Consider the following 25,699-nt stretch of genomic DNA (forward strand, 5'->3'; position numbering starts at 1 on the left):
GACTATGGCACAAATTATGAAGTTCCACTATTGCAAAAATTACGATCGTTAGAATATTACTTTAGCATCACCCTTTGATTGACCGATTCATCAGAGATGTAAAGAATGCTTTCTTGAATTGTTTTCTAGATGAAGAAACCTACATATGATAGCCATGAGGTTATGTTGTCAAAGGCCAAGAGCAAAGAGTTGTCCTTGTATGGATTGAAGCAAGCACCAATAGCATGAAATGCTAGCATCAACAATCACATTATCAATATGGATTTTCAACGATAAACTTAGAATCTAGATTCTTCTTTGTGCATTAAAAAGACATCATATAACATTGTGCTTGTTGTTCTTTATGTGGATGACCTGATCATCAGAAGATCCAATCTTTCAAAGTCAAATTGTGGCTCACATCTAACTTTGAGATGAAGGGCGTCGGACATCTCTATGCTTTTCTTAGCATAAAAATATGGGTAGAAGGTTGATTCAAGGCAAGTACACTGAAAATGTTTTGGAACAATTCCACATGCATGAATGCCAACCCTTGCTTGCTCCCATGGGATACAACACAAAGCTTTCATCTTATTACAAATTATTAGGTTTAGATTACAATACTAGACACAAATTATTGAAATTTTAACTTATCTATCCATTACGAAGCCTCACATCTCATATTCGGTTTGTGTTCTTAGTCAGCTTATACAGAATTCCAAGAAGCCTCATCTCATCTCGCTGCAACTAAAAGAGTTCTCGAGTAGCTCAAAAATACATGGGTTAAAGACTCAAATATGATAGATCGACAAATCTAAATTTCTATGGTTTTATGGATGCGAGTTGGGCTAAGTAGTATGGATGACAAACGGTGCACCAATGGTTTCTCCTTCAATCTTGGATCAACAACCTTGTTAGGGTAGAGCAATAAGCAGCCAATAGTGGCTTTATTCTCTATTCAAGTAGAATACAAAGGATCCACTAATGCTACAATTGAAAGTCTCTCCTATTTTTTTTGTAATATGAAAAGAAATTAAAGCATTCCCCCCATACCATTGAGACTAAAAGAGAATCTTTTATGAGGCAATGGGACCCTATTTTGGTTCTCTCACTTCCTCTCTCGCTGTATAGGCCCTTTATAGCATTTCCATGCTCCCACTTGTCCTCATGACGTCGTTTTGGCACCTGTTTATTTAATTCCTAACACAAGATCTTCACATGAACAACTCCTGGACTTATTTGTATTTCTTGTTATATGCTTATTTTTCCACACATAAAAAAGAAATAAAACATGTAACCTCACAAGAAACCATATTTTACTATAAAGGTTGCAATTCACTACACTTAATCTCTTGCAGTTTCATGTTGTTCTCAACAACTTGAGCTTGTGCATGCTCAATGTATATGATCTTCTACTATTCAAAAAAGAATTTTATAGACAACAAACATGCATAAGCCTATTGGAACATGTGATCTAGAGTGAATTCTATCTCGACCCCTCTATTCCATTAAGTCTGATGGAAGTATCACCAATTCAATAACAAGTATTGTCTTCATATGGAGAGACGATGGCTTACAATCCAAATTGTTGAGAAGCTTCTGCTTTAGAAACAAGACTTGCACATATTAAGAACAAACCTTATAGTAAAGCTACAATATATTCCATTCAATAACAAAGGAAATATATCATGACATGATAGCCATCCATGAGTAAGCGCTGGTATCAAGGGGAGCATTAGACAACAATTGACAGAAAATGATGGGACGTATAGACAGAAAGAATACGAAAACAAGAGAGAGCCATTGCAATGCAGAGGTGATGTAATGCAAATTCCCAACTGTCCTCCAAACACTTGCTTTGTTACCATAACTACATAATAAAATAAATATCGTATTGCCTTATTTATCACAAATTAAAGGTCAATTCTAATAAAATAACTCACAAAAAACCCCATTGAAACTTATGCTCACATGGCAAGAGAGATAACTGACAAAACATGTGTGCTTCAGGATCTATGGAGCACTCTAAGGTAAATGGAACCTATGTGAAGACATGATGAAGAGAGTGCTCATGACATGTACCTCAAGTCAATTAGGTTCCAAGATAGATTAGCTTGGACTCATAAAGAGAATCTTGAGATAGTGCAAAGTGCTTGATTGATATTACTTCAAATGAACCTCCCTTTTATAGGTGAGGGTACTTACATCCATTTGCTTGCTCACATGTGGGATATCTCCTCCATGCCATGTGGCAGCTTGCCCTTTACTCATACCTTTGCTCTACAAGTACTCATGGCACCACAACTCTCAACAACTCCCCTTGGTGCCATGATCCTTTGGCTACTGCAAGGTGGTCAGATGTGAGTTACAAGATCAAATCCTCCCCTGGGTGCCTACATGGCTACTCTCAGGTGGTCAGGTTTGATATACAAAATATACGCAAGGTTGGCAAGGTATTTGTTTCTCAATACATTCCAGTGATGTTACCTTTTGGCTCATGGCTTGATGACGATGTTGTGTAGTTGACTTGCTGATTCTTCAATCTGCAATCTTCTTCCTTGTGTCCCAGCTTCTTGCAATGGTGACACTTTGGTTTGTTCTTTAATCTACAATCACTTTGATAGTGACCCATCCTTCCGCAATGGTAGCACTTCGTTGATGTTTTACTGAATAGTGCTTGTTCTTCATTATAGCTGTTGTGTGTTGATGTCGATGCCTTCAACTCTCTTTCTTTTTCGAGAAGAGAGGATACACATTCTTCAAACTTTGGATCTGGCAAATTCTTCAAAGTGGTTGTCAATGCACTATACTCTGCAGGCATGCTTTTAAGGAGAATTGCAAGTGCATCTTTCTCTCCTACTTTTGCATTTATGCCCTCTAGTTGAGTCATAATGCTTTTGATTTTATTGACAAATTGTGCCATGGATTCATTGAAGCCCATGTGCATACCATAGAATTCAATCTTAAGATGGATTTCTCGGTTTTTGGCTTTTGCACCAAACACTGTGTTCAACTCATCCCATGCATCCTTGGCATGATCCTTAGAGTCTATATGATGAATTATGTTTCGACCCAAGTGCAATCCAATAAGTGATAGTGCTGCTTCATCTTTTTTCTTGTAAGCATTATTTTGTGCAGTGGGTATGTCTTCTTTTACAGTCTTCCAAAGCTTTTGGTACATCAGGAGATATCTCATTTGTGTAGACCATGTGTGAAATCCTTCCCCGGTGAACTTCTCAACAGTTGGGGTGCGGATTGCCATTGCAAAGGTCTTACCAGTTGATGATACTTTCAAATCTAGCAGTGTCTAATTCCATACAGAAAATCTGAGTTAATAGGCACGCAGAGCTCGAAAAATTGGTTATTTTTCTTTTTTGGAGCGTGTGCAAATTCTTCTTGGATTGCAAGTTATGGCTTGTTGAAGTTTTTGTGAAGAAGAGGGCCTTTGATGATGTGGCACAGGGATTCACATGCTGAATTCCATACTGTGCTTGGCAAGGTACTATGTGCTTAGGTGGCACTGTGGTGACCTATTACCCCAGTTTAGTCAACCCACAGTTACTTAAACTGTACCAAGGTTTAACTGTCCTAAACAGTTAACTTAACCGCAGTTAAAAAGTTACCACCTTATTTGACACGTGGCATTTTGTGGTGAGACCTTGGAGAACATACATCATTGGAAAACTTTTGAGGTTGCAGAGGCGCGACGACGATGACGGAGATCCCTTGGCGACGGAGGGGACACGAGAGGCTGTCGTGAAGGCAATAAAGTAGAGATTGCTCTAGATCCAGGAGCCCGTTGGCTTACTGCTATTTGTGCATGGCTTGAGGGTTGTCACTGCTGTTTGTGTGTGGCTCGAGAATTGTTACTACTCTTCGTTGGAGGCGTCGGCTCGTTGGACTCTACCGTGCAGTCATTGCTGTCAATGGAGATTAGGAGCCAACTGAGCATGGGCTCGCGTCATTTGGAGAAGGCTTGTTGGCTATGGTAGAAGCAAAGAGCGGACTGATGGAGAGTTTGGAGCTCTCTGCAGAGCAAGCGTTGCAGTCGCTGTGGATGGAGACAACCGCTGGCTGTGTTGTAGAGTCTCCCTCCTGAGTTGCTTGCTTCAGAGCCTTTGAAGACTCAGGTCTCTATCTTGATAGGCTGCTGGCAGCTATAGAAAACAGTGGACGAAGGATTGTGCTGCATTTGAAGCTTGAATGGGTTGAGCAGAGTAGAGCTTCTAGCCCTAGAGATGTAGGTTTCTCTCTCTCCCTCAATCCTATCTATTGTCACAAGTAGCGGGGCTACTCTTTGCCTAGAGCTTTGGACTTCTCAAAAAAAAAACAGAACTATGTCTTTCTTTCTCTCCCACAGTTGATGTACAGACTACCTCTTACACTTTTCCTATCTCACAAGGAATCTCTCTCTCTCACAAGAGGAAGGAATAGAAACTCAAAGAGAATACCTCTCATGGACGGAATTCTCACAATCTAAAACTAAAACTAACCTACGAGAAAACATGTGCTCCTAAGGCAAGCCTACAACTAATCTAGGAGACTAGACCTAAGCTCTGATACCATGACAAAACCTGTGCGCTTCAGGATCTATGGAGCACTCTAAGGTAAATGGAACCTATGTGAAGACATGATGAAGAGAGTGCTCCTGACATGTACCTCAAGTCAATTAGGTTCCAAGATAGATTAGCTTGGACTCATAAAGAGAATCTTGAGATAGTGCAAAGTGCTTGATTGATATTACTTCAAATGAATCTCCCTTTTATAGATGAGGGTACTTACATCCATTTGCTTGCTCACATGTGGGATATCTCCTCCATGCCATGTGACAGCTTGCCCTTTACTCATACCTTTGCTCTACAAGTGCTCATGGCACCACAACTCTCAACAATAACACCATTTTCTATCGTCCTGGAGGTCATGCCCTTGAACCATGAGGGATGCTGTGTAATGTTCTACATCAAAAGACAACAAAGAAACCTCCCAAGCCATCAAAAGGTAGTGTAGTAAGATGAAACATTAAGAACCATGTATCAATTGCATCGTTTTGTTAAATTAGAAGCGATATGATGATTAAATGCAAAGTGTATTTCAAGAACAAATTAAGGCAAAGGCGACTATCAATGGAATACACTTGTTAACACTATCATCAAGACTTACCCCTCCTCCACCCCTTTTCAATAATGAAGTGCAATTAACAATGTGCCATGTATTTCCTTCAACACTTTGTAACATTCATACATGTGTGTTGAGAACAATTGGACTACCTCTTAAAGAATGTTTTTACTTTTGAGATTTCTTGGTGAAGAATTGTACATCACACTTGTCATTGAGCCAATTTTATGACGAATCCACATAAATAAGAATGTGATTTGTGAGACATCAAGAAGTTTCACTATGAGATTATGAGATAACACATTAAAATAGAGAAAGTAGAGCACTCAAACCTTAAATGTTGATACAAAATGTGGGCTTGTCATGTATGAAAAGAAGCGACTTTACTATCTTCCAACAGTGCCTTTTTGAAAAAGCTATAGTAACTTGTTTTCCAAAGATGTATTAGTTTAGCGATACATGAATACAAAAGGTGGATTTTCAACTTCAAAGGCATGTAATCTTTTTCATACAATATTATAAAAATCCACATAGTCTCGCAATTAAAAGGAGACCAATATTACACATTCATTGAGTAGTTTTTTACATGAATACATAGAGGTAAAATCAAAATTTAAACAAAGTATTAATCCCACAATTATACTTGAGAGTTATAATACCCATGATTAAATCACTCTGTCTGAACATAAAGAAAAGAAGGCTAACAAATTTTCCTACGTCAACAAGACCTATCACTCCGCACACACCCTCTTTTGCCTTCTGAAAGCATCTACAAAAGGGCAATGCAATGCAAGAGAGGGTTGTCCTTTGCCATATAAGATTTCTTCTTCAATTTAAATGTTGCAATGAAGTAAGAGCCAAAGGTTATAATTCATCTTAATTTTCTCTAGAGGGGTTATCAATTTTTTACTTGTAAGGCATAACAATCTTTAATTTACTAATCACATTAAATGTTCATTCCGTATGAAAATTAAGACAATTAGGAAGGCTTTTTATATGAAAGTCGAAAGACTTTTATAAGTTAGTAGTCTATAGCAACCACACTCCAAGCAACAAAGATTTTGGGGTCCTCTTGGAAGAAGTTCAATGCATCCTAAAACCATTCGTCAATATATGATTGACACATAACATGATATGAATGACGAACCAAATTGTGTTCAACAATTAGTAAAAACCAATAGATTAATCTTTTCAGCAATAAATGAATGGAGAAGAGTAATATTCTGTTAACTTTCAATGGATCAAAACTATAAGTAAACTTTGTTCCATGTTGAAGAGGCCCTCAAAAATCGGGTAGTTGAGCTGCCCCTTCTATCTCAGCATAATTGCAGTGGGCGTGCAAAAAAGAAAGAAAAAGAAGTAGAGTTCACGTTTTCTCCGGCATGATCCATTTCAGTAGAACTTATACATAACGTTTACATCCTCTCACTCTCCTGGAACACTAAGGGGGGAAGAAATAAAGAAACAAGACAAAATTAACGAACCATAGAAAAAAAGAACTACATCACTTGTCCACTCTATTACATCAACAGAACTATGAACTTGTTGTGTTCTTTACTAGCATTAATACAATCAATGTGACCTATTTCACTCAAACCTGAAGAACTATGTTGACCAGGGAGAAAACAGTCAAATACTTGTCTCCCGAGAAGGTCCCTGCTATCTACAATGGAATAAATTTGTCTCACCATCTTAGATGCAAAAATTTTGTGACCAATAAGCATTCCAAACAATTGATTTCCGAACAGAAATTAAAAAGGAAGTTGTTCCATCAGTGCTCATTTGACACAGTAACGTTTTCATAAATATACCTTTGAATAATGATGAAATCTATAAGCCAAGAAGTTTACTTCATAGGGGAATCGAAAAGGGCTTTGAATCTACATTTGAATATGAATACACTTGGGACCAAACATTCCCTTCCAGTTCTCTCAGCTCATTCTCCTAATTGTGTAACATTTCTCCTTAATCTGACACAGTACTATTTATCTTGTGGGGTCGACTGAACAATGTATGTAACCAAATGCATTTGGAGGTGTGGCCGTAATAATGAATTTGATAGTGATTGCGTCTCCATCACTGTTATTTTCACGTCAGGAAAATCTAGAAATATCCTTGTGACGCTAGAATGGCCTTTCTTCTCTGTTCCATAGAGAGTGGCCATCATTGTGCTTTCCCATTGTACAGGATGAAGTGAAAACTAGTTGAATTGCTACATGGTTGATGAACTCAGCTCCAAAAGAAGCACCCTTAGGCTTGAGAAGAAGCACAATAAAATAAAAAGAAAATCCCTGTGCAATAAAACCTGGACACCAATAATTCACATCAACTTACCTATAAATCAAATGCGAAGCCTAATATGTTGGGTGCTCGAATACAGAAAGATAGCAACACTCCAGGAAACTAGAAACCATTACAGCATTGAAGGCCCACGTTGCATCCATGGATTTGCTCAATTCGAACACAGCATGTGACCGTATGGAAAATCTATAGACCATCCCTTCGTCAACTCACAGTAACAACACTTTCACATACTAGTCCATGCTTTTCAAGTCCCAATCACCAGCTTGAAACTCATAGAGCTGGCGAATATTTCCAGAAGCTGTATTGTAACACAAGATAGAAACCCACCATCAAACCATTGGAAAACGTACTTTCATTCTATTTCCCCCCAACAATTTCCCTCAGCTACTTTGAAATAACTGTTTAGTGTGCACACACTTATACGGACGCACCATAGAGCCATTCTTTGAAATGCACATGTATGGCTTGTGACAGATCCTGTTTTCTGCCTGCATCAATTGGAACAGTCTTCAAGGTCTGCCTCAATATCTCAACAGACTTGTTCTGCAAAACACAGGAGACAGCCATAAGCCTTCCTAATGTTCACATCACTGACATTCCCTGGACAACAAAAATTATGGGATAAAGTTCATCAACAAGAAGGAAAGCCGGTTCATGTGCATAAGAGAGTGCATTTCACTAATCAGCATTGCTAAGCACAGACTGTTCACATCACTGACATTCCCTGGACAACAATAATTATGGGATAAAGTTCATCAACAAGAAGGAAAGCCGGTTCATGTGCATAAGAGAGTGCATTTAACTAATCAGCATTGCTAAGCACAGACAAGTACATACTATGTAGCAACTGAACACAAAGAAATGAAAGAAAGATATATTAACGTCTTCCAAAGACCTTGGGGGCCCTATGAGACAAGGTCCAATAAAAAAAGTAGCTCATACAAGCCACTATGGGCTGAGACAAAGGGCTCACTAGGGACCCTGTTGAGTGCTATACTAACTCAAAGAACTAGTACTCAAAACCCAAAACTCAGAAATCCCGAGATAGCAAGAGATGCAATTGGCTATCATCTATAATCCTGGTGCCATGGAAGCCCTCTAGTGGGATGTGAAGATATCTCATATTTGTCTCTACTAAGTCATCTCTTGCTGCGGTGGAGGGGTGGCCTTCGTGATATTTATATTTGACGGCCATATCAAGAGTGGCACCTTGACTCTCACAGTCCCCTCTAAGTAGAGCCCAGTTAGGCTGGATCTAAATCATGCATGCTCTGGTCAACCTCTGCACTGTGCATGGTCTCTGTGTCTCTAGCTCCACACCTCCACATCTCTTCCGGATGATCCACTCTGCCCTCATATCAGCTAGCTCCTCCTCCTCCACTCCACCCTGTCCTAAGGCTGACTCGAAGGTGTAGAAATCTGTGATGTGCCACTCAGTCCAATCTATCTCTACTTCCTGTGACACTTGCTGTCTGATTTGTCTCAATAGGGCCTCTCCTTGTCCGCATCTCAAACTTATAGAGACCAATGCAAACCTGATCATGAAAGCGGATCAGTTAAGAGAGTGGCTCAAAGCCGTGCCCTCCTGAAAAAGGAAATGGTATCATCCCAGAATCTTATAATAGACTGGGCAAGTACATAAGAAATGCTTCTGTGTTTCCACCGCCACTAGTGTGCATAGCCTGCATATTTACTACTCCCTAGGTGTGCATGTAGTTCTCCTTGCCTTAATCCTCAACTGGTGGGACGAGACCCGCATCTGTCCAATGGCAATACTCAATGCATGTGAGACTCGTTTGTCCTCCACGTACTGATACTCTCAAGGAGTAATTGTGATAGAACTGGATCTTGGTGGGGAGCTCCTTCCCCCCCCCCCCCCCCAAACCCCCCAAAAAAAAAGTCCAGGACATAGAGCTAGAGTAGATCCAACTGTATGATACGGTTGATCTTATCTCAAGGGACCAGGGGAGATGGTGCATCTAAACTGCACTGAAAGGAGGGGAGTCAATCCACTTGAATACCCTGGCTGGCAAACCATATGGGTGTATGTGCATACCAAGGCCGTGCTAACTCCTCTATCTGCTAGTTGTCTTGATAATGGGGCCAGCAAGCATGGTTACAAAGGTGATCCAGAGGCTCTCTTTAGCCTAAGACAACAAAATAACAAGGCAGCCCTACTCAGGAGTGTCCAAATGCACATCATGCATGGGACCAAGAACTTAGTAGGAACAATAGTAAATTTATATCTGACCGGGGGGGATCCCTAGCGTAGTTGACTATCTCATGGGATGCCCTGCATCCCCTTCACTTATTACTGACTTCTTTGTCTAACTACCACCTCCAAGGGCAGACCACACTTATCTGTTTTTTGGTATATCCACCCCACGGCTTATGACACACACCATGACATCCCTCACACAGTTTACCATGACATACATTTTGATCATAACCTAAAACCTCAGTACTCTGCACACCTCTGCACTCTACTCACGACCATTGACCACATACCGCTTCTAGAGCACCAAACCGCCCTAATCACATGCTCTCCACAAGACCGCCCTATACATTTTTCCACACACCACCCATCGAACGCACCCACCGCCTCTTGGCTTAGTTTCCTATAGCATCTAAATGATAACAAGTGTAAGGCTTCACACCTACAGCTCAGATTCAAAGCTAAGCATCATCGTTCGAGCGAGTCAGAGACGATATGAAAGTACCGTCGTCTGGTATGCCAGAAGAAGTAGCATTTCTTTTGCTAGAACAACTAGGAGTTAATAAACATTTTGTTTAGCAACAACTCTAAAGACTCCTGGCGGAAGTTCCTTGAGCAAAGAGCCCCATCTGCACTCACTCTCGCACTCTTATGCATGCACATTGTATGATGTTCCTAACCAATTAGCACTCGACCTCTCACATGCACCATGCCCCACATCGTGCACACTCTTCACAACCAGTGGTATTAAATACACAGCTTTGAAGCTTCACAACGGTCGAGCGAAAGATTATGACACATGATTTGAATGTCAACCTTGGTAAAACCAAGGTTATGATCATCAATACATCTTGAACAGCCATGCACAGAGAGCACTTCACTTTGGATGGGTTACCAAAGGAGGTGCTTGCATCCTACACATACTTGGGGGTTCTCTTCTCCGGCTCGATTTTCATGATGCAACTGGCACTACATGCCCGACTGAGCAAGGGATATGTCGCACTTGCTAGACTTGAGCGGTAGTGATTTTACTCTCACTTCCAGGATCCCCGGACCAAGACTCTTCTCTTTGACTTTTTGGTCCACCCAACAGGGAGGTATGGCAACCCTTGTTGGGGGCCAAATCTATCAGAGACAAATTCGGCCTGAGTTGAGGCTTCAGGTCCTCATGCTCTCATGCATGATCTGCAATAAGACGTCAGTCCCATATCAGATAGTTTTGGCTGAATCCCCACTACAGCTTAATGTAGTGTTCCAGGTTATCACATATCTTATTTAGTAGCTCCACTACCACAGCTCGTTGTATTAGAATTTTCACAGTCTCATAGACCCATTGGTCTTCCGAAGACTTTAATAAACTTTCTTTCTTTCTTTCTTTCTACCACATCAAGGAGTATGGCTCTTGCACTACAAGACACCGTGGTTGGCCCTATCCTCATCCATGGCACTAGTAGCCGAGGTTGACTACTGAATCACGTACTGATTCTCTTTGAGTTTTGTTGATTATGTAAGGACTGTGTTTAGGGTTAGATCTTAGAGGGGATTCAGCAAGGAACTCAGCACTGTCAAAACATGGCACCAAGATAGTTAGTCGCATGTGACCGAGGGCACCAGGTGGCGCGTTAGTTCTCTCCAGACATGTCTCAAAAGCAATGAGTACCTTTCATCTTGGGAGGCCATTTGAAACATAATGCTTCATAAGACTACTATGAGCTAATTTTGTGAAAGTTGTGCATGAGCTTTCGCATGTGAGAAAGAAAAATATATATCTTTGTAAGACTAGAATAAGTCCAATCATACAAATTTAGAATTTTTGTTGTTCTAAAGATCAAAAATCTACAAAGAAAATAAAAGAAAAAATGAAAGAAAAGAAAAAAGAGGTAAACAAAAACTTTTATGAAAAACAAAAGGAATACATACTTAGCAAGCAAAGCAACACTTATGTCGTCATCAATGCCCAAGCATAAGCAGCTATACTGGGTTTCTAAAGACCCGTGGAGTCTCTTGGGCAAACCCAGTGCTGACTAAAATACGTCAAATAAACAAAAGAGAATGAAAACAAGAAATAAAGAAGAAACGAAGCAGGTGACTAAGCAAAAATAAACAAGCAAGTCAAGAAACAAAAACTTCCAAAAAACTAGAAACTCTCTCTCCCTCTCTCTCTCTCTCTCAGCTTTAGGAACATTTGTATCTAAGCTTTTCAAGCACAGAAACTCACCTAGACATAAAGGTAGTTTCTCTTATTACCCTCCCCTTTGAGGGAGGAGTCTCTATGTATGTAAGGTTTTGTATTGTTTCAGGTCCCATAGGCCGATTTTTGGTCTTCAGAGGACGATAATACATTTTTCTTCTTCTTCTTCTTCTCTCTCTCTCTCTCTTATTTAAAACATACAAAGCTAAATGGCCCTTCACACTTATGTATCGTTTCTACAAAGAGGCAAAAATACATTTCTAACTTAGAAAGCACAAGTATACTCAACAAACTCTCTTTTGAAACTAAAAGAAAAACGGGCTATTCAGCTCCCCGCTTTTTGTTTTCAGCTTATGTTCAATCATTCTAAACAAACCTAAGGCCAAAACACCATAGATAAAAGACTTCATATCTAAGAATGTGCGAACTTTTTTCATTATTTTCCTTGGATTATACCTCCTGTGTAATAGTAAAGTGATCAAATTACTACATTGAGTGATAAAAGACTCCTTAGTTGTACAAAGGCGGGAAAATCTATGGAATTGGAAAGAAATGACTCCATATTTTGCTAAATCAGAAATGTTTGAGTCAATGTGATTTTTATAATATGTAAACCACTATATTCAGGTTGTTCACGTTTATTGTATATATCAACCTCTAATCCTATGGTAGATTGAGAAAGTCTAAGATCTAAGAAAACACAAGAATCCCCTCTTGAAGTGCAGTTCAGTTCACAAGAGTCACGAGGATCGATTCCTTCTCCAAAAGCTCTAGCGTCTTTGTACATAAAGTCTTGAAAGTTAGGAACATCTGGTACAAATAAATCATCTATAAAACGCCTAACTTGACTAAGCTTACGTAAAATGATAGGGCAAGTATTGATAGAAATAAGACGTTGCATAAACTCAAATTCATAAGTGAAAGATAAAAGTTTGCTAAAAAGACGGCACAATTAGTGCCCATGGGGATTCCTATAACTTGTTGAAACAAAGAATCACCTATTGTGATGTAAAGATTATCTAAAAGAAAAACTATCCAAGAGCAAACATCTTCTACACTTACTTACTTTGTGTATCTTTTCTTTTTAGAACCTATGTCATGATCTTTATTTTTTAGCCACAAAAAGTCAAAGCATAAGGCTGTTTTCTCAACTTTTAGCACTTTGCATCTATCTTTGTCAAATCTCAGCTTGAAAACTTCAGCCACTAGCTTTTTAATTCTAAACTTCAGATCTTCCAGCTCAATCTTTGTGTAAAGCGTGGTAAAATCATAGGTTTGAAGGAGAATAGGAGACTCTTTTTCCTGAATGCTTCGAGAGGAATTAAAAAATTTTACAACAGGAATCACTCCTACAGAGTCATTTAAAATCCAGCTTGAGTTCGAGGGGACATCTGCCTCTTTTAATAAGTCCCTCCAAAGTTCATGGACACTAAGCAACATGGCTTTGAAGCAGTAGCTTAGCCATTTAGAGACATTCGTCAAAGTAGTCTCACAAGCAGCTGCAATAAATCTTGGCTTTTTTGGAGTTTTGTGAAACTTCCAAGCAGCACAAAGAAAAGGAATGCTTGGATTGCAAACAAACCCAGAAGACTTGCAAAAACTCTGATGTTTTGAGATCAAATCCTTTTGAGAAACTAAGGCAGGGGCGTAAGTTTTGGCAGACGAGTTCACTTCTCTCAAAAGACATTCTAAGTAAAATTTTTGCAAATAAAAACAAAGTTATTGGAACATTTGTCCACATAAGAAATGACAAAATTCCTAAGGAATTTTCGAAGAAGAGTTTCATCTTCTTTAGAAAGATGGTTACTTTTCTTTGAGCCATTAACCAAAGGGACTTCTTCTAGTTTCAAAGCAACTTTCTTCAAAATCTTCCCTTTCCATTCTGATAAGAAGTCTATTTAAGTCTTCGGAAGACCAAGAAGGATCTATGAGACTTAAAAGAAGCCAATACAATGAACTGATGGGTGGAGCCACTAAACGAGCATCAACACCCAAGGTGCATGCAAAATCAAAAAGTCCATAATCCAGCCCATGGGGGCGTCGGTAAATAAAAGCAAAGACTCTGTAGATGGAATCTGGAGGCATCAGTACATAAAAGCAAAGACTCTCTGGATGGAATCCAGCGAGAGTGTCAACCCTAGGAGGGGGGCGTCGATGTGTGAGGATGCTACAGGGGTAAAAATCATGTGATAGGATGCATGGCAGCTATCGACATATACAATTCGCTGAAGCCTCTTAGTTGTAGCCCTGCCGCGAACAAGAGCCACAATCACTACTATGGGTCGTGCGACTGGTCGAGTAAACATGGAGGTAAGGTCCCCTAGCATGATCTGTGCCTCAGTGCGCTAGAGAGCCTGGCGTGTCTTTGGCTCTAGCTAGCTCTAGTATCCGTGGCCGCCGCCTTTGTGAGCCCTCTTGATCAGTATTGTCTAGTCAAAAAAACTCGATGACTATACTATGAGCGGCATCTAGATGTGTGCCATGATATCCCCTACGTGCTCTGAGCAACCGCTCCCTCTGCCGTGCGACCTCATGTATGAAGGTTGTCAAACACCGTTGGTCTAGGTAGAACAGGAGGCTGGATAGGGAGACAAAGCTGTCTCTGAAGAGCAAGCAGTACTAGTACACCAGGCACCTGAAAGCAAAATGCTCCTCTGATTCGATCTCCCAAGAATCGCACAAGGTACAGATGCAGTCCTCTCTAGGTGTGTCCTCCGCTCGATCACTCTATAAGGAGGCGATGTGATGAGACGCGAGAGAGAGAGAGAGAGAGAGAGAGAGATTAACGTCCTTCGAAGACCTCACGAGTCTACGGGACAGAGTGATACAAAATCAAAAAAAGATCTCATACAAGCCTCTGTGGGCTGGGGCAAGGGGGTGAGCTAAAGCCCCTGCCAAGTACTAATCTAGTGTCTAAATAGAATAGAATAGAGACAAAATCAGAATCTAAATCAAGAGTTAGGAGTGTCCAGATCAAGTTAGGTCAGGTCTCTCCGCTGGGCCATGAAGATGTCGCGTATCTGTAACTGTCGGGCTGTCTCGCATCTAGGTGGTGGCCGCGGTCGCCTCGATCTTAGTACCCGTCGGGCTACGTCGATCGTGATCCCTCGTCTCTGGCTCTCGCGGTCCCCTACGAGAGAGAGAGAGAGAGAGAGAGAGAGAGAGAGAGAGAGAGAGAGAAAGAAAGAAAGTGTATTATTGTCCACTAAAGGCCAAAATGGGCCCATGGGACATCAAGAACTCTGCATACAAGATAGCACAAAATCAACGTGCCACAAAGAAGAGGCATCGTCGAATATCATCTAAGTGCTACGCAATACAATGCAAGTGAAAGTACATAATGTCAAATCTGAGCCTAAATACAAAGTAAACTAGATGCAAGAAAACCGCCCCTGGGTGCAAAATGGGGGGATGAGTACAATATGCCAATGCAAAGATACAAGTCCAGGTGTCACGGAGTTTGAGAACCAAAATAATACTGGAAATCCTGTCCATCGACTCTGCCTCCTGCTATGAGAGTACAAATCTGAGCAAAGGTGAGGTGAGCGGCTGGTGGGGTGAGATCTCCATGAGTAAGTCTCCTCCCAAAAGCGGCGAGATCTCCATGAGTAAGTCTCATCCTGGATCGTCTGGAGATGAAGCGGCGAGTACGTCCCCTATGTAACAAGATCCTGCGGCGTCTACAAACCATCTCATATGTACATCCACAGGGTGGAGGCATGTGTCATGTTTGAGCTCTGACCTCCTCATGCCCCTCCTGGTCTCTGTCCTCTGGTATAGCGTGTGCCTGAGCTCTATCAGGCTGGGCTCTATCACGCTCCGGTCTGTGCTGATGGTATCTGAGGTAGTCTCGTCGAAGCATAGTGGCCTCCCTGACATAAAGAGCTAGGCAATGCTGATCCTCGTAGTCCATCACTCGTGAGAGAGGTCCAAAGCCATCCGTGAAGAGACAGTGGAATCTACCTCTGAGCTCATAATATAGTGGGCATCTGCAAATGAAGTGCTCCTCTGACTCCACCTCTCCCATGGTGCAACAAGGGCAGATCCTGGTCTATCGGCCTGGTCGCCGTCCATCCTCCATGCGTCGCATCCTACCAGCCTCTATCTCGAGCTGATGCGAAGAGACTCTAAGCTGGCCAAGGGCAATCCTCAGTGAGTGGGACATGTGGATACCTGTATAGCCTGGTGGAATGACAAGCCCATCCTCTGAGATCCGAAGGAAGTGGTCACGATATGTGGCCATCTTCGTGAGTTTATTAAAGTCTTCGGAAGACCGATGGGTCTATGAGACTATGAAAATCCTGATACAACAAGCTGTGGTAGTGGAGCTACTAAACGAGCATCCATACCAATGCAAAATGCAAAAATGCAGAATGGCAGTACTAAGTCCTAAGTACAACATAGTCATGTCAATGGTCGACTATATATCAATCTTAGCATCGTCATCAATATCATCATCATCATCGACAGCAGCAAGATATCAGGATGGATGAGGCGGTGGAGGCATGAAGTCGGCAATAGAGTGTTGTTTGCCACTCAGAGGTGCGGTCCTGGCACGTCTCTTGGTCGTAGCTCTGCGTCTGGCCAGGGCTACTGTGACCCTCGTCACTCGAGCTCCGACTCTAAACAAGGAGGGGATGTCCCCAAGTGTGATATGTGTGTCGAGACCCTCTGTCTAAGCTGTCGGGTCACAGGCTCCGATCATGTCAAGGCCTCGTTGGAATAGTCACCTCCTCATCTGTAAGCCCCCATATGAGGAGAGCATGGGGGAGGGAGACCTAGGGCAAGGTATGCCTAGAGAAAGGGAACACACCTGTAGTCAAGGTGGCTGCAACAGATGGCGTCAACAACAGGAGCAGATGGCGAGGCATTCAGCATCAAGATCTGGCCTGGAAGAGGTGGATCTGGAACAGCAGACATGGCGGGGTGTCCCAAGTAAGAGGCACGATGATGTCAGCAATAGTATGGGTGTGTACGGGCAAGACATAGTGCCGGAAAAGAGCTGCAGCAGCAAGGCCAGCACATGGCGCATTAATGGCGGGGGGGATCAGCAGGAGTGTCTGCCATAGAACTGGCTGGTTAGGGCTGGTTGGAGCCAGCTGACCAGGCCAGATATTGGGCAGAACTAGGGGCTGGACCCGGCCTTGAAGTGTGGGCCAAAGGCCCTAGAAAAGAGGGCCCCAAAGGGGCATTTATAGGCAGACCAGGTCAGGGCCTGGTCAGCCTGTTTGGGTCGGCCATAGGCAGCCCGACTGGTCGATTTTTTGCCAGCCTCTTAGGGCCTATAAAAGCAGAGGCTCTAGGCCTCATTTTACATCCAGCATAGCCAGCAGTTCCAGGGCAGAAAGGAGCAGCAGGAAGCCTACTCTCTGAGCCTATCTACAGGAGGTGAGGGAGTGCAACAAGTGCTGCAGACTTAGCTCCAGGAAGAGGCTGAACCTAGACTGTCTTCTAGGGCAGAAGGTTGCTGAGATCATCATCACTTGGAGCAGCACAAGTAACAACAGAAAGGAGCAGCAGGGAGCTTGCCTTAGGCCTCATCACTGGAGGTAAAGGGAGCACACAGGAGCTGCAGACTTAGCTAAGAGTGCTGCCCACCTAGGCTGGTGCAAAGACAGCAAGGTGGAAGGGATCTGGACGGAAAGTCTACAGACGCTCGAGGTGGAGCACGCGGGCTCGAGTCCAGAGATAGCCACCAGATAGGAGAAGAACCTTGTGGTTAGATTAGAGGACCACACCATTGGTGGGACTCCGGATCTATCTCTTTTGCATTGTGTCCATAGTTTTGGACGGAAATATATTATTTTGGTGGTTTCTTTATCTGGCTGGTTCATTGTCTATTGATGAGTCTACGCATCTATTCTATGCACATAAGTAAAGAAGTTTGTGATTCCACACACCCACACCACACTGTGTGAGCTCCTGGGCATTACTATAAGTCTTCCGTTGTGCGTACCCTCTATTGGGTCATTTCTAACACTCGTCTCGTGGGGGTCCATGTGATCTAGCTCAAAGAACTTCGTGATAGAGCTCAGAGAGGGATCAACCGAGGAAGAAGTCTACTCCTGTCTCCGTGCTTGAGTATCCTCTCATGGTATCTAAGTGCCTCATGAATGAAACCTGCCAAACACCGCGGGTCTGGGTAGGAGAGGAAACAGGCCAAAATCCCATAACTATCCCTAAAGAAGTGGAAACACCCTCGAATCTCATAGTACACAGGACACCTAAAGATGAAATGCTCCTCTGTCTCAACCTCCTGATGTCACACTGTGTGCATATGCGCCTCTCCTTGGGTAGTCGCTCTACTCTGCTGCTCTCAATGCGAAGTCTGTGTGAAGAGACCCGGAACTGCCCAAGAGAGATCCTCAGCAAGTGGGGTAGGTGAATCTGCGTGTATCCTGGTGGGTCAATGAAACCCTCCGCTGTGATATGTAAGAAGTGATCTTTGTAGAAGCTAAGCTTCACTGGGAGTTCACTCGGTCCCAACCAAGTCTAAAATATGTGTGGCTCTAGTAGATCCTCACGGATAACCTGGTTCACCTCGTGTTATAAGAGGGGAGAAAACGGAGCATCCATGCTGTACTGGAAGGGAGATAGTCTATCCATGTGGAGCCCCAATCGCTCAAACCATCTCTCTGTACGTGCATACTAGCACCTCTGGTCTCCTCTTGTTGCAAGTGCCATAGAAGAGGATACAGCTATCCATGGTAGCCTACTACGCCCCGAGGTATAATCCCCATATTCCCTAACTCGGTACCGATACATGATGACCTGAAATGCAGCATCTAGCTGTAAAGGGGGTGACCCAAACTCAACCTGAATGATTTGGTGAGGAACGGATGACTTACCACGAATCATCCGTGATAACATGAGAACCTGTAGCCGCTCCATATGGGCCCACTCTGTATCCAACAAGTCTGGCCCCCAATAAGGGCTGCCGTACATCCTCGTTGGGCGAACCAAGGAGTCAAAAAGCAACCCCTTGGTGTGTGGATCCTGAAAGTGCGAGCGGAAGCATTGCCTCTCTAGTTTGACCAATGAAGCATACCCTCTACTCAAGCTCAGGGGTGAGAGAGAGAGAGAGAGAGAGAGAGAGAGAGAGAGAGATAAAGATGTATTAACATCTTCAAGAGGCCTCGCAAGCCTACGAAACAAAGTACAAAACCAAAAGTAACTCATACAAGCCGCTATGGGCTAAAGCAAAGGGCGCACTACGGACCTTGTTGAAAGCTAAAGTGATAAGCTAGTGAGCATAATAGCACAGTAGCAAAATGACAAAATAGTATCAAGTGGTCAGAGCTAACACTCCTAGTACATGCACCGGGTCCATATATCTGGGTGCGCTGGTGGCTCTTTGATAGGATGTGAGGAGCTCTCGTATCTGTGTCTCTCGAGTTGTTTCTCGAGGCGACAAAGGAGGTGATCTCCTCAACCTCTGTATCTGATGGGCTACATCAAGGGTGGTGCCTCATCTCTGGCGGTCTCCTCTAAGGAGGGCTGAAATAGACCGGACCTCGATCGTGCGTGCTGTGGTCACTCCCCGTGCCGCATGCGGAGTGTGTCTAGCAGCATCATGGCGGTGACTCTCACTGTTAATCCATAATGCTCTCGTCTCATCAAGTTTCTCTCCCCTGGCCTCCCCAATAGCTGACTCAAATGTACATGCAGGTGGTCCGAGAGCCTGGGCCTCCTCATAGACAGATTACCCCCTTCAAGTACAAATTTAGGCCCTCTTTGTCTCGCTCACATACCATGAGGTGAACCAGGCCACGAGAGAGGACCTCTTACAGTTACACACATTCAGGACCCGGTTGGCACCCGTGAGCTCCCTGTTAAGCTCAATTTTTACAGAGACCATTGCTTGCCGATATCAACAGAGGGCATAAGAATCAACATAAAGTAATATTTTGGTTGTTAAACAATGAATGGTTTGAAGAAGATGCAGTTTGTGATTTCTAAAATGAGAAAGAGAGAGAAAAAAAGAGAAGATGTAGTCTGCAATTTCTATCTAAAAAGGACCATTTACAGCTGAAATAATTAAAAAGCATTAAAAAGCAATGGTTCAATCATTCTTTGCTAGAGAAACTTGCCCTTGTACCTCTTCTACACTAGTGCTTTTCTGGATGTTGTTTGTTTTTGTTGATGCTAGCCCGTTGTACTTGCTGTACGGCTTCCGTACAATCGATGTACTATTCAAGCTCACAAGTGCAACCTACGCCATACAAACTTCTGATGTACAGGTCCGCATGTCGTCCATACTGCTGTACAACTGTAAGTCGTATAGCCCTGCATTCCGTATTAATCTATATCTGGCATCCATACAACTATATAGGTGTAATATGCCTACTATTTCTACCTTTTGCAGTAGTTTGGACGTACCGATCAACTGTACGTATCCACCATACAGATTGACAGTACCCACTCCATGCATATATCATGCTTACCTTGAAATTGCCATCTCTGTAGATAAACACCTAGTACAGGTGTTCGGAGTCCTTGTTGAAGTCTTCCACCAGATCTATGAAGCAAGCGTTTATGTTGCAATGTTTGGGGTGTTGAGGGCATTTGCAGTTTTGGGGTATTCTGCTTCAGTTTTTTTTGCAGAAATTTGTTGGGTTTTGTTTCAGCCTGAAGCTCATCTTTGAAGACGGCTCGCAATCAGAATCCAGCAGATGTGGTTGGATTTTGGACCAGAAGGATAAATTGGATGGCACCAATTATTCACTGTGGGTTTTTATGGTGAAGAGTCTATTAGTTGCAAAGAGTATTTGGGGCTTTTGCAGTTGCATGCTTGTAGTGCCTTAGATTGGGCTCGTGGTTATGGCACTCAGCAGTCAGCAAGTGGAAACTGTTTCCTTTGGGGATATTCATGCAGTTCATGGTTGACTAAGAAACAGTCAATAGTTGCTACCTCTTGTTGCTTTCGCAACAACATTGGTTGGTCAATTTTAGGTAAGTAATAAGGTTAGGGACATTTTTTCCCTCATTGGGATTTTTTCCCCTTAACCACAATTAGTGGTCGCGATAGTTATTTGTAAGGGTTTTAATCCCAATTACGATAACACCCTAGGTTTTAGGGTTTTATACCCCTGTACTTTAATTTCAGCCTCTCATTTGCAATACAACGAGTTGTTTCTCCTCCACCGTTTTGCACCTTGCTTCCATTTCTCACACAAACTCCACCCAAAACTATGTAAAGCTCATCAATACACCAGCCAAAAGTAGGAAAATAGCTCACACAGCAACTCAAAGACTTCATTTAAAGATTGTGTAACAATATGCATGTGCTTAAGAAAACCAATTTTTGTTTTAAAGGAATGCTCACACATGCTCAGCAATGTAAATCAAATAAGACCTACCTTCCTATATACCTCATTATTGAAGAACAAATACACCCCCAAAGAAGTGACAAACTTAGGACCTAGCCTCTTATAGAATTTATTGACGTACCAAAAAAAATATGAAAAATAGGAGAGTTTTTAAAGCAAAGAAAACAAGTAAGCGTACCCTCTGTTGTAGAGCTAACAAGTAGGGCTTTGGCAATAAAAAGGGATTGGCTTTTGTCAGATGCTGCTGATCGGGCTCACAATTACTCCACTTAGGAATCTGCAATGATGAGAATTTTATAAGCAGTACGGAGCAGATAGAGTCACAAACCCTTAGAAACGCCTGCCAGACAAAACATCATAATGCAGGGAGACCTGATTTGATTGATAACTAAATCACAAGCATGCTCACACACCACAAAATTCATGTACCGATCCGGTGGTAAAGGTGATGCACCCTCTGCTTGGACATCCCCAACACCCGCTGCATGCGAAAGCGAGTCAGGAGGGTTTACCACACCAAGAGTTAATAGGCTGTCCCATCTGTTGACTGCCGGATCAACACCACTTTGGGCGAGATGGGTTTCCAATCTAGGATAGAAGGTATTATAAGGTGCTACCTATTGAAGACAGGTAGCAAAAGTACATCATTAAAGAAACCACACCATCTAAATAATCAGCATTGTTATCAATTCCACTGCTTCGCATCATAACCCCTACGAATTCAAATCAACTTAAAATGGTGTTTGTTCACAGAAACTTGCTACTAGCGAGATCTATGAATGCGCAAGTTTCACTTCATAGGCAAATAGATTACAATTAAAAATGCACATAAATAATGGTCTTAAGATGTGAGCTTCTGGAGCATTGCTTGCAAACGCGGTATAGATTGTGTAAGAGGAATAGACTAGAACTCCACAGATTCACAATAATCTTTTTCCAAAATCATATACCTAGATGAATTAATAAACATGCCCAAACTCATCCTCTCAAAACAAAACAAAGAGTGTGGCTACAACCTCGTCATATCACCCACAAAGTTGGGATTGACTTCGGTCAAAGAAGTTGACTCCAATTAATTAGAATAAGTTACATTTTCCACAAGGGACTACGATTCGATCAAGAACTAGAATGCATTCAATTGGCTAACCTGTAATGGGTTAAAGTGTTGGATATTGTTTATTGGATGTATAGGACCTAGAAGAGTGCAAAAAGCTTAAAGGCCCAAATTCTAAAGGGTAAGTGCCAAAAAGCAGGTCCCACATGAAGAAAAGGAAAAGAAAGTGGCACCCCACTCTAAAGAGGTCCCTACAGAGCTACAAGCAAGAAATCAGGCGCCAAGTTTGAAGGAGGGGTTGAAAGGCCAGCTTTCTGGTGAAAAGCCTATTCAAGGCCAAGAAAAGAAAGACTTAGCTTTTTAGAAAGCTCTTACTTTCAAGCTGGTGGCCTAGTCTATAAAGACAGAGGCCTAGAGCTCTCAAGAGCATAGAGTATTGTACTCAGCTTCATGCTCCCTTTGTGAGTTGTCGTACAAAGCTATTGTATTGCAACAAAGACATTCGCGCAGGGGGGGGGGCAGCCCTTCTTTTTGGCTGCTATTGCTGTGTATTCCCCCCTAATGGTGAAAGGAGAAAAATATAAAAAGGAAAAAGAAAAATCCAAGAAGGATGAGAAGAAACTAAAACAGTCCAAAATTGATTACATTAGCAAACGCAGTGGCCTCCAACAACCGCAACCACACAGAAGGCAGCCAATGCCGTTTCAGCCCTGACATCATTATCATCCTCCCCCCCACCAATCATCACTAGCAGCGTCTACACCAACCTTGGAGGGGACATCACCACCACCTCCAAGATGATAGCCTCAACAACTTCAACCTCGACCACGACCTCATCTCCCGCTATTGCAGACTTGGAACCAGGCTCACCAACGACGTCATACAGGCCCACAGTATACTATCACCAAGCTGTAAATATTCCAAGTAAGAAGGCTATCATGTGGCAATCCGCATGTCATACTTACATGCCTCTTTTGAGGTAAAACCGACACTATGTGTCATAGCATCCGAGAAATTAGTAGCGAAGGTAGATGAGGAGTCACTGATATGCATGAAAAGACTAGATGGCTTGTCTCATAGCACGTTCATAGACCATACCCCTGTACTAGTACTCAATGGATGCACTAAGGCTACACTTAACTCATCAGGAGGCCCATTGGATTTTCAAATATGAATGGAAGGTATAGATTCATCAGGCGTTAGTCTCCATGTGAAACCCACATCATACTATGATGGCACTCAACGAGCACTTCTCCCACCTTATTGAGGATACTTGTGTGGGTCTCCCATGTGACACCCACATCGCACTCGGATGGTACTCAATGAGCAATTCTCCCACCTAACTAAGAATACTTGCATGGGTCTCCACATCACACCGACATGGCTCTAGGATGGCACTTTTTACAACATCAAGAACTGACACTATGCATGAATTGTCATCTATGGGAGGTGCAGATTGAGCACCATGTGCTATGAGACTAAGACTAATCATTGAGTACCAAGCACTATGCAGCCCTCTGTCTTTAAGATCACCAATAAGCTTGATCCTTCATTCGTATCACTTGTATAAGTATAAAGTTGACCTTTTATTTGATCATAGTTAAAGAGTTCATTATTTAATTTAACCTTGGTCAAAGAGTTTTTCTAATTGGTCAAAGTATTGACTTCGGTCAAAGACACTTGACCTCGGTCAAGAAGGCTTGACCCCAATCAAGGAGACTTGGCTTAGGCCAAGAGGGTTGACTTCAGTCAACCAAAACAGTCTGGAGAGACTTGGCCATAATTAAGGTGCCGTAACTGTCGATCAATGCCTTAATTATGATCAAGAGGGTTGACCTTGGTCAACCAAAGAAATTAATGTATGTTATGTGCGCACAAGTGTTTAGTGGGGATGCCCACAGTGACTAGGATTAGTCTAAAGTTTTATTTTGCATGCAAGTGCTAACAGTTAATGGGTGCCATGGTCGTATTCTTCATTAATTTTGAGTACCACAAAGGGTAAAATGCCATATTTTTAAGGGAGGCTAAGGCTGCCTACAAGAGGACTCTACATCACAGCTGCCAACCACTTTGGCATGTAAATTAGAGTTTAATTAGGATAGACCAAGATCTCCCTATAATCTAAATTCTACGTTGGAAATCTCAGCTCTCAAGCTGCTTGTACTTAGATTTTCTTAAGAAATAGAGTCCTCTTGTAGGCTAAGGCTGCCTACAAGAGGACTCTACATCACAGCTGCCAACCACTTTGGCATGTAAATTAGAGTTTAATTAGGATAGACCAAGATCTCCCTATAATCTAAATTCTACGTTGGAAATCTCAGCTCTCAAGCTGCTTGTACTCAGATTTTCTTAAGAAATAAAGACCTTCGCGGGGTCTAGCCCGACTATTGTCCTGGGCCCTACTACTGTGCAAAGTGAGGAGAGACAGAAAGAAAGAAAGAGTTGTATTAATGTCTTCGGGAGGCCTCACGCACCTATGAGACAAAGTATAATCAGCATAAGAACTCATACAAGCCACCATGGGCTGAATTGAAGGACTCGCTAAGGCCCTTGCAGAGTGCTAAGCTAAGCTGATGATCTTAAAAACTCAAATCTCGACAAAAACACACTCTCTGAGGCTCTCAAGAGGTTCCAGACTCCAGTAGGCAGTGCAAAAGCTCCGAGGACATTTCTGAGAGTCGTGGTATCTTTCCAATGTCAGGGTCTAAGATAAGCATATGAGTAGAAGAGAGAGAGAATGTGTAAGAGAAAAGGTCGGGGGAGTGGAAGAGGAAGGGAGGAGGAGAAAGAAAGAAAGAAATTTTATTAGAGTCTTCGGAAGACCGATGGGTCTATGAGACTGAAAGAAAACCTGATACAAATCACAGTAAGGGTGGAGCTACTGAAACGAGCATCATCACCCGTGCTAAACCCTAAGTCTGATCATACATAATCAAATACATATGGATGTAACAATGAAAAGAAAAGAAAAGAAAAGGATTGGAGCGGAGCGGAATCCTCCGTATGTCATGTCGCCCTGGCTGGTGTATAGCCAGTGATGGGACGCTGGCGCCCGTCAAGGTGTGCCGTGCGTCTCAGTCTCCTGGACAAGGCTCAACACAAGACCAGAGCCACCGTGACTCCCATGGGACGTATCCTGGGTCTAAACAATGACGGGAGGTCCCCCAGAGTGATCTGTGTCCCCCCTTGATGTCTCGTGTGTCGTGCTGCAGTCGTCGGGTCGGGGTCTCTGTCACATCTGCGGCTAGAGAGGGAGAGGAGGAGTTTCAAGGTTGGAGGAGGAGGAGGAGGAGGTGGGAGACAAGGGTAGGACATGCTATTGGACATGATAGTGCAAGGGAGCATGGACACTTGGAGACAATTGCATAGAATATCATCTCGATTTGTGATAGGAATAAGCAACTTCCCCTCGGATAGAAGGCCCCCTCCAATGGTAGGATCTCCTCCTCGAAATTATCATATCACCTCATCCATCCTGTTTGTGAGAAAAACCTACCTCTTACAACGTCTCA

General features: G+C 42.6%; 1 protein-coding gene across 8 annotated transcripts in view; it reads right to left on the minus strand.

The window, feature by feature from the left end:
* Positions 1-6,885: 6,885 nt before the first annotated feature.
* The window catches only part of LOC147890665 (uncharacterized), a 120,422-nt gene continuing 101,608 nt past the window's right edge, over positions 6,886-25,699 (minus strand). Inside the window, exons 6-10 of one of the 8 annotated variants that reach the window (XR_015542760.1) lie at positions 21,547-21,750; positions 21,312-21,410; positions 7,830-7,941; positions 7,512-7,696; positions 6,887-7,399 (exon numbers count right to left, since the gene is read on the minus strand). Coding sequence is in view for 4 of the 8 variants with exons in the window: in XM_087390801.1 (XP_087246927.1) it covers positions 7,629-7,696; positions 7,830-7,941; positions 21,312-21,410; positions 21,547-21,750 (483 nt within the window). In the remaining 4 variants the exon portion in view is untranslated. The other 7 variants (XR_015542761.1, XM_087390801.1, XM_087390800.1 and 4 more) reach the window with 7 other exon arrangements.

Source organism: Dipteris shenzhenensis, chromosome 19, assembly GCF_047967505.1.
Source record: "Dipteris shenzhenensis isolate YYH24624 ecotype China chromosome 19, Dip_SZ_1.0, whole genome shotgun sequence".
Taxonomy (NCBI): domain Eukaryota; kingdom Viridiplantae; phylum Streptophyta; class Polypodiopsida; order Gleicheniales; family Dipteridaceae; genus Dipteris; species Dipteris shenzhenensis.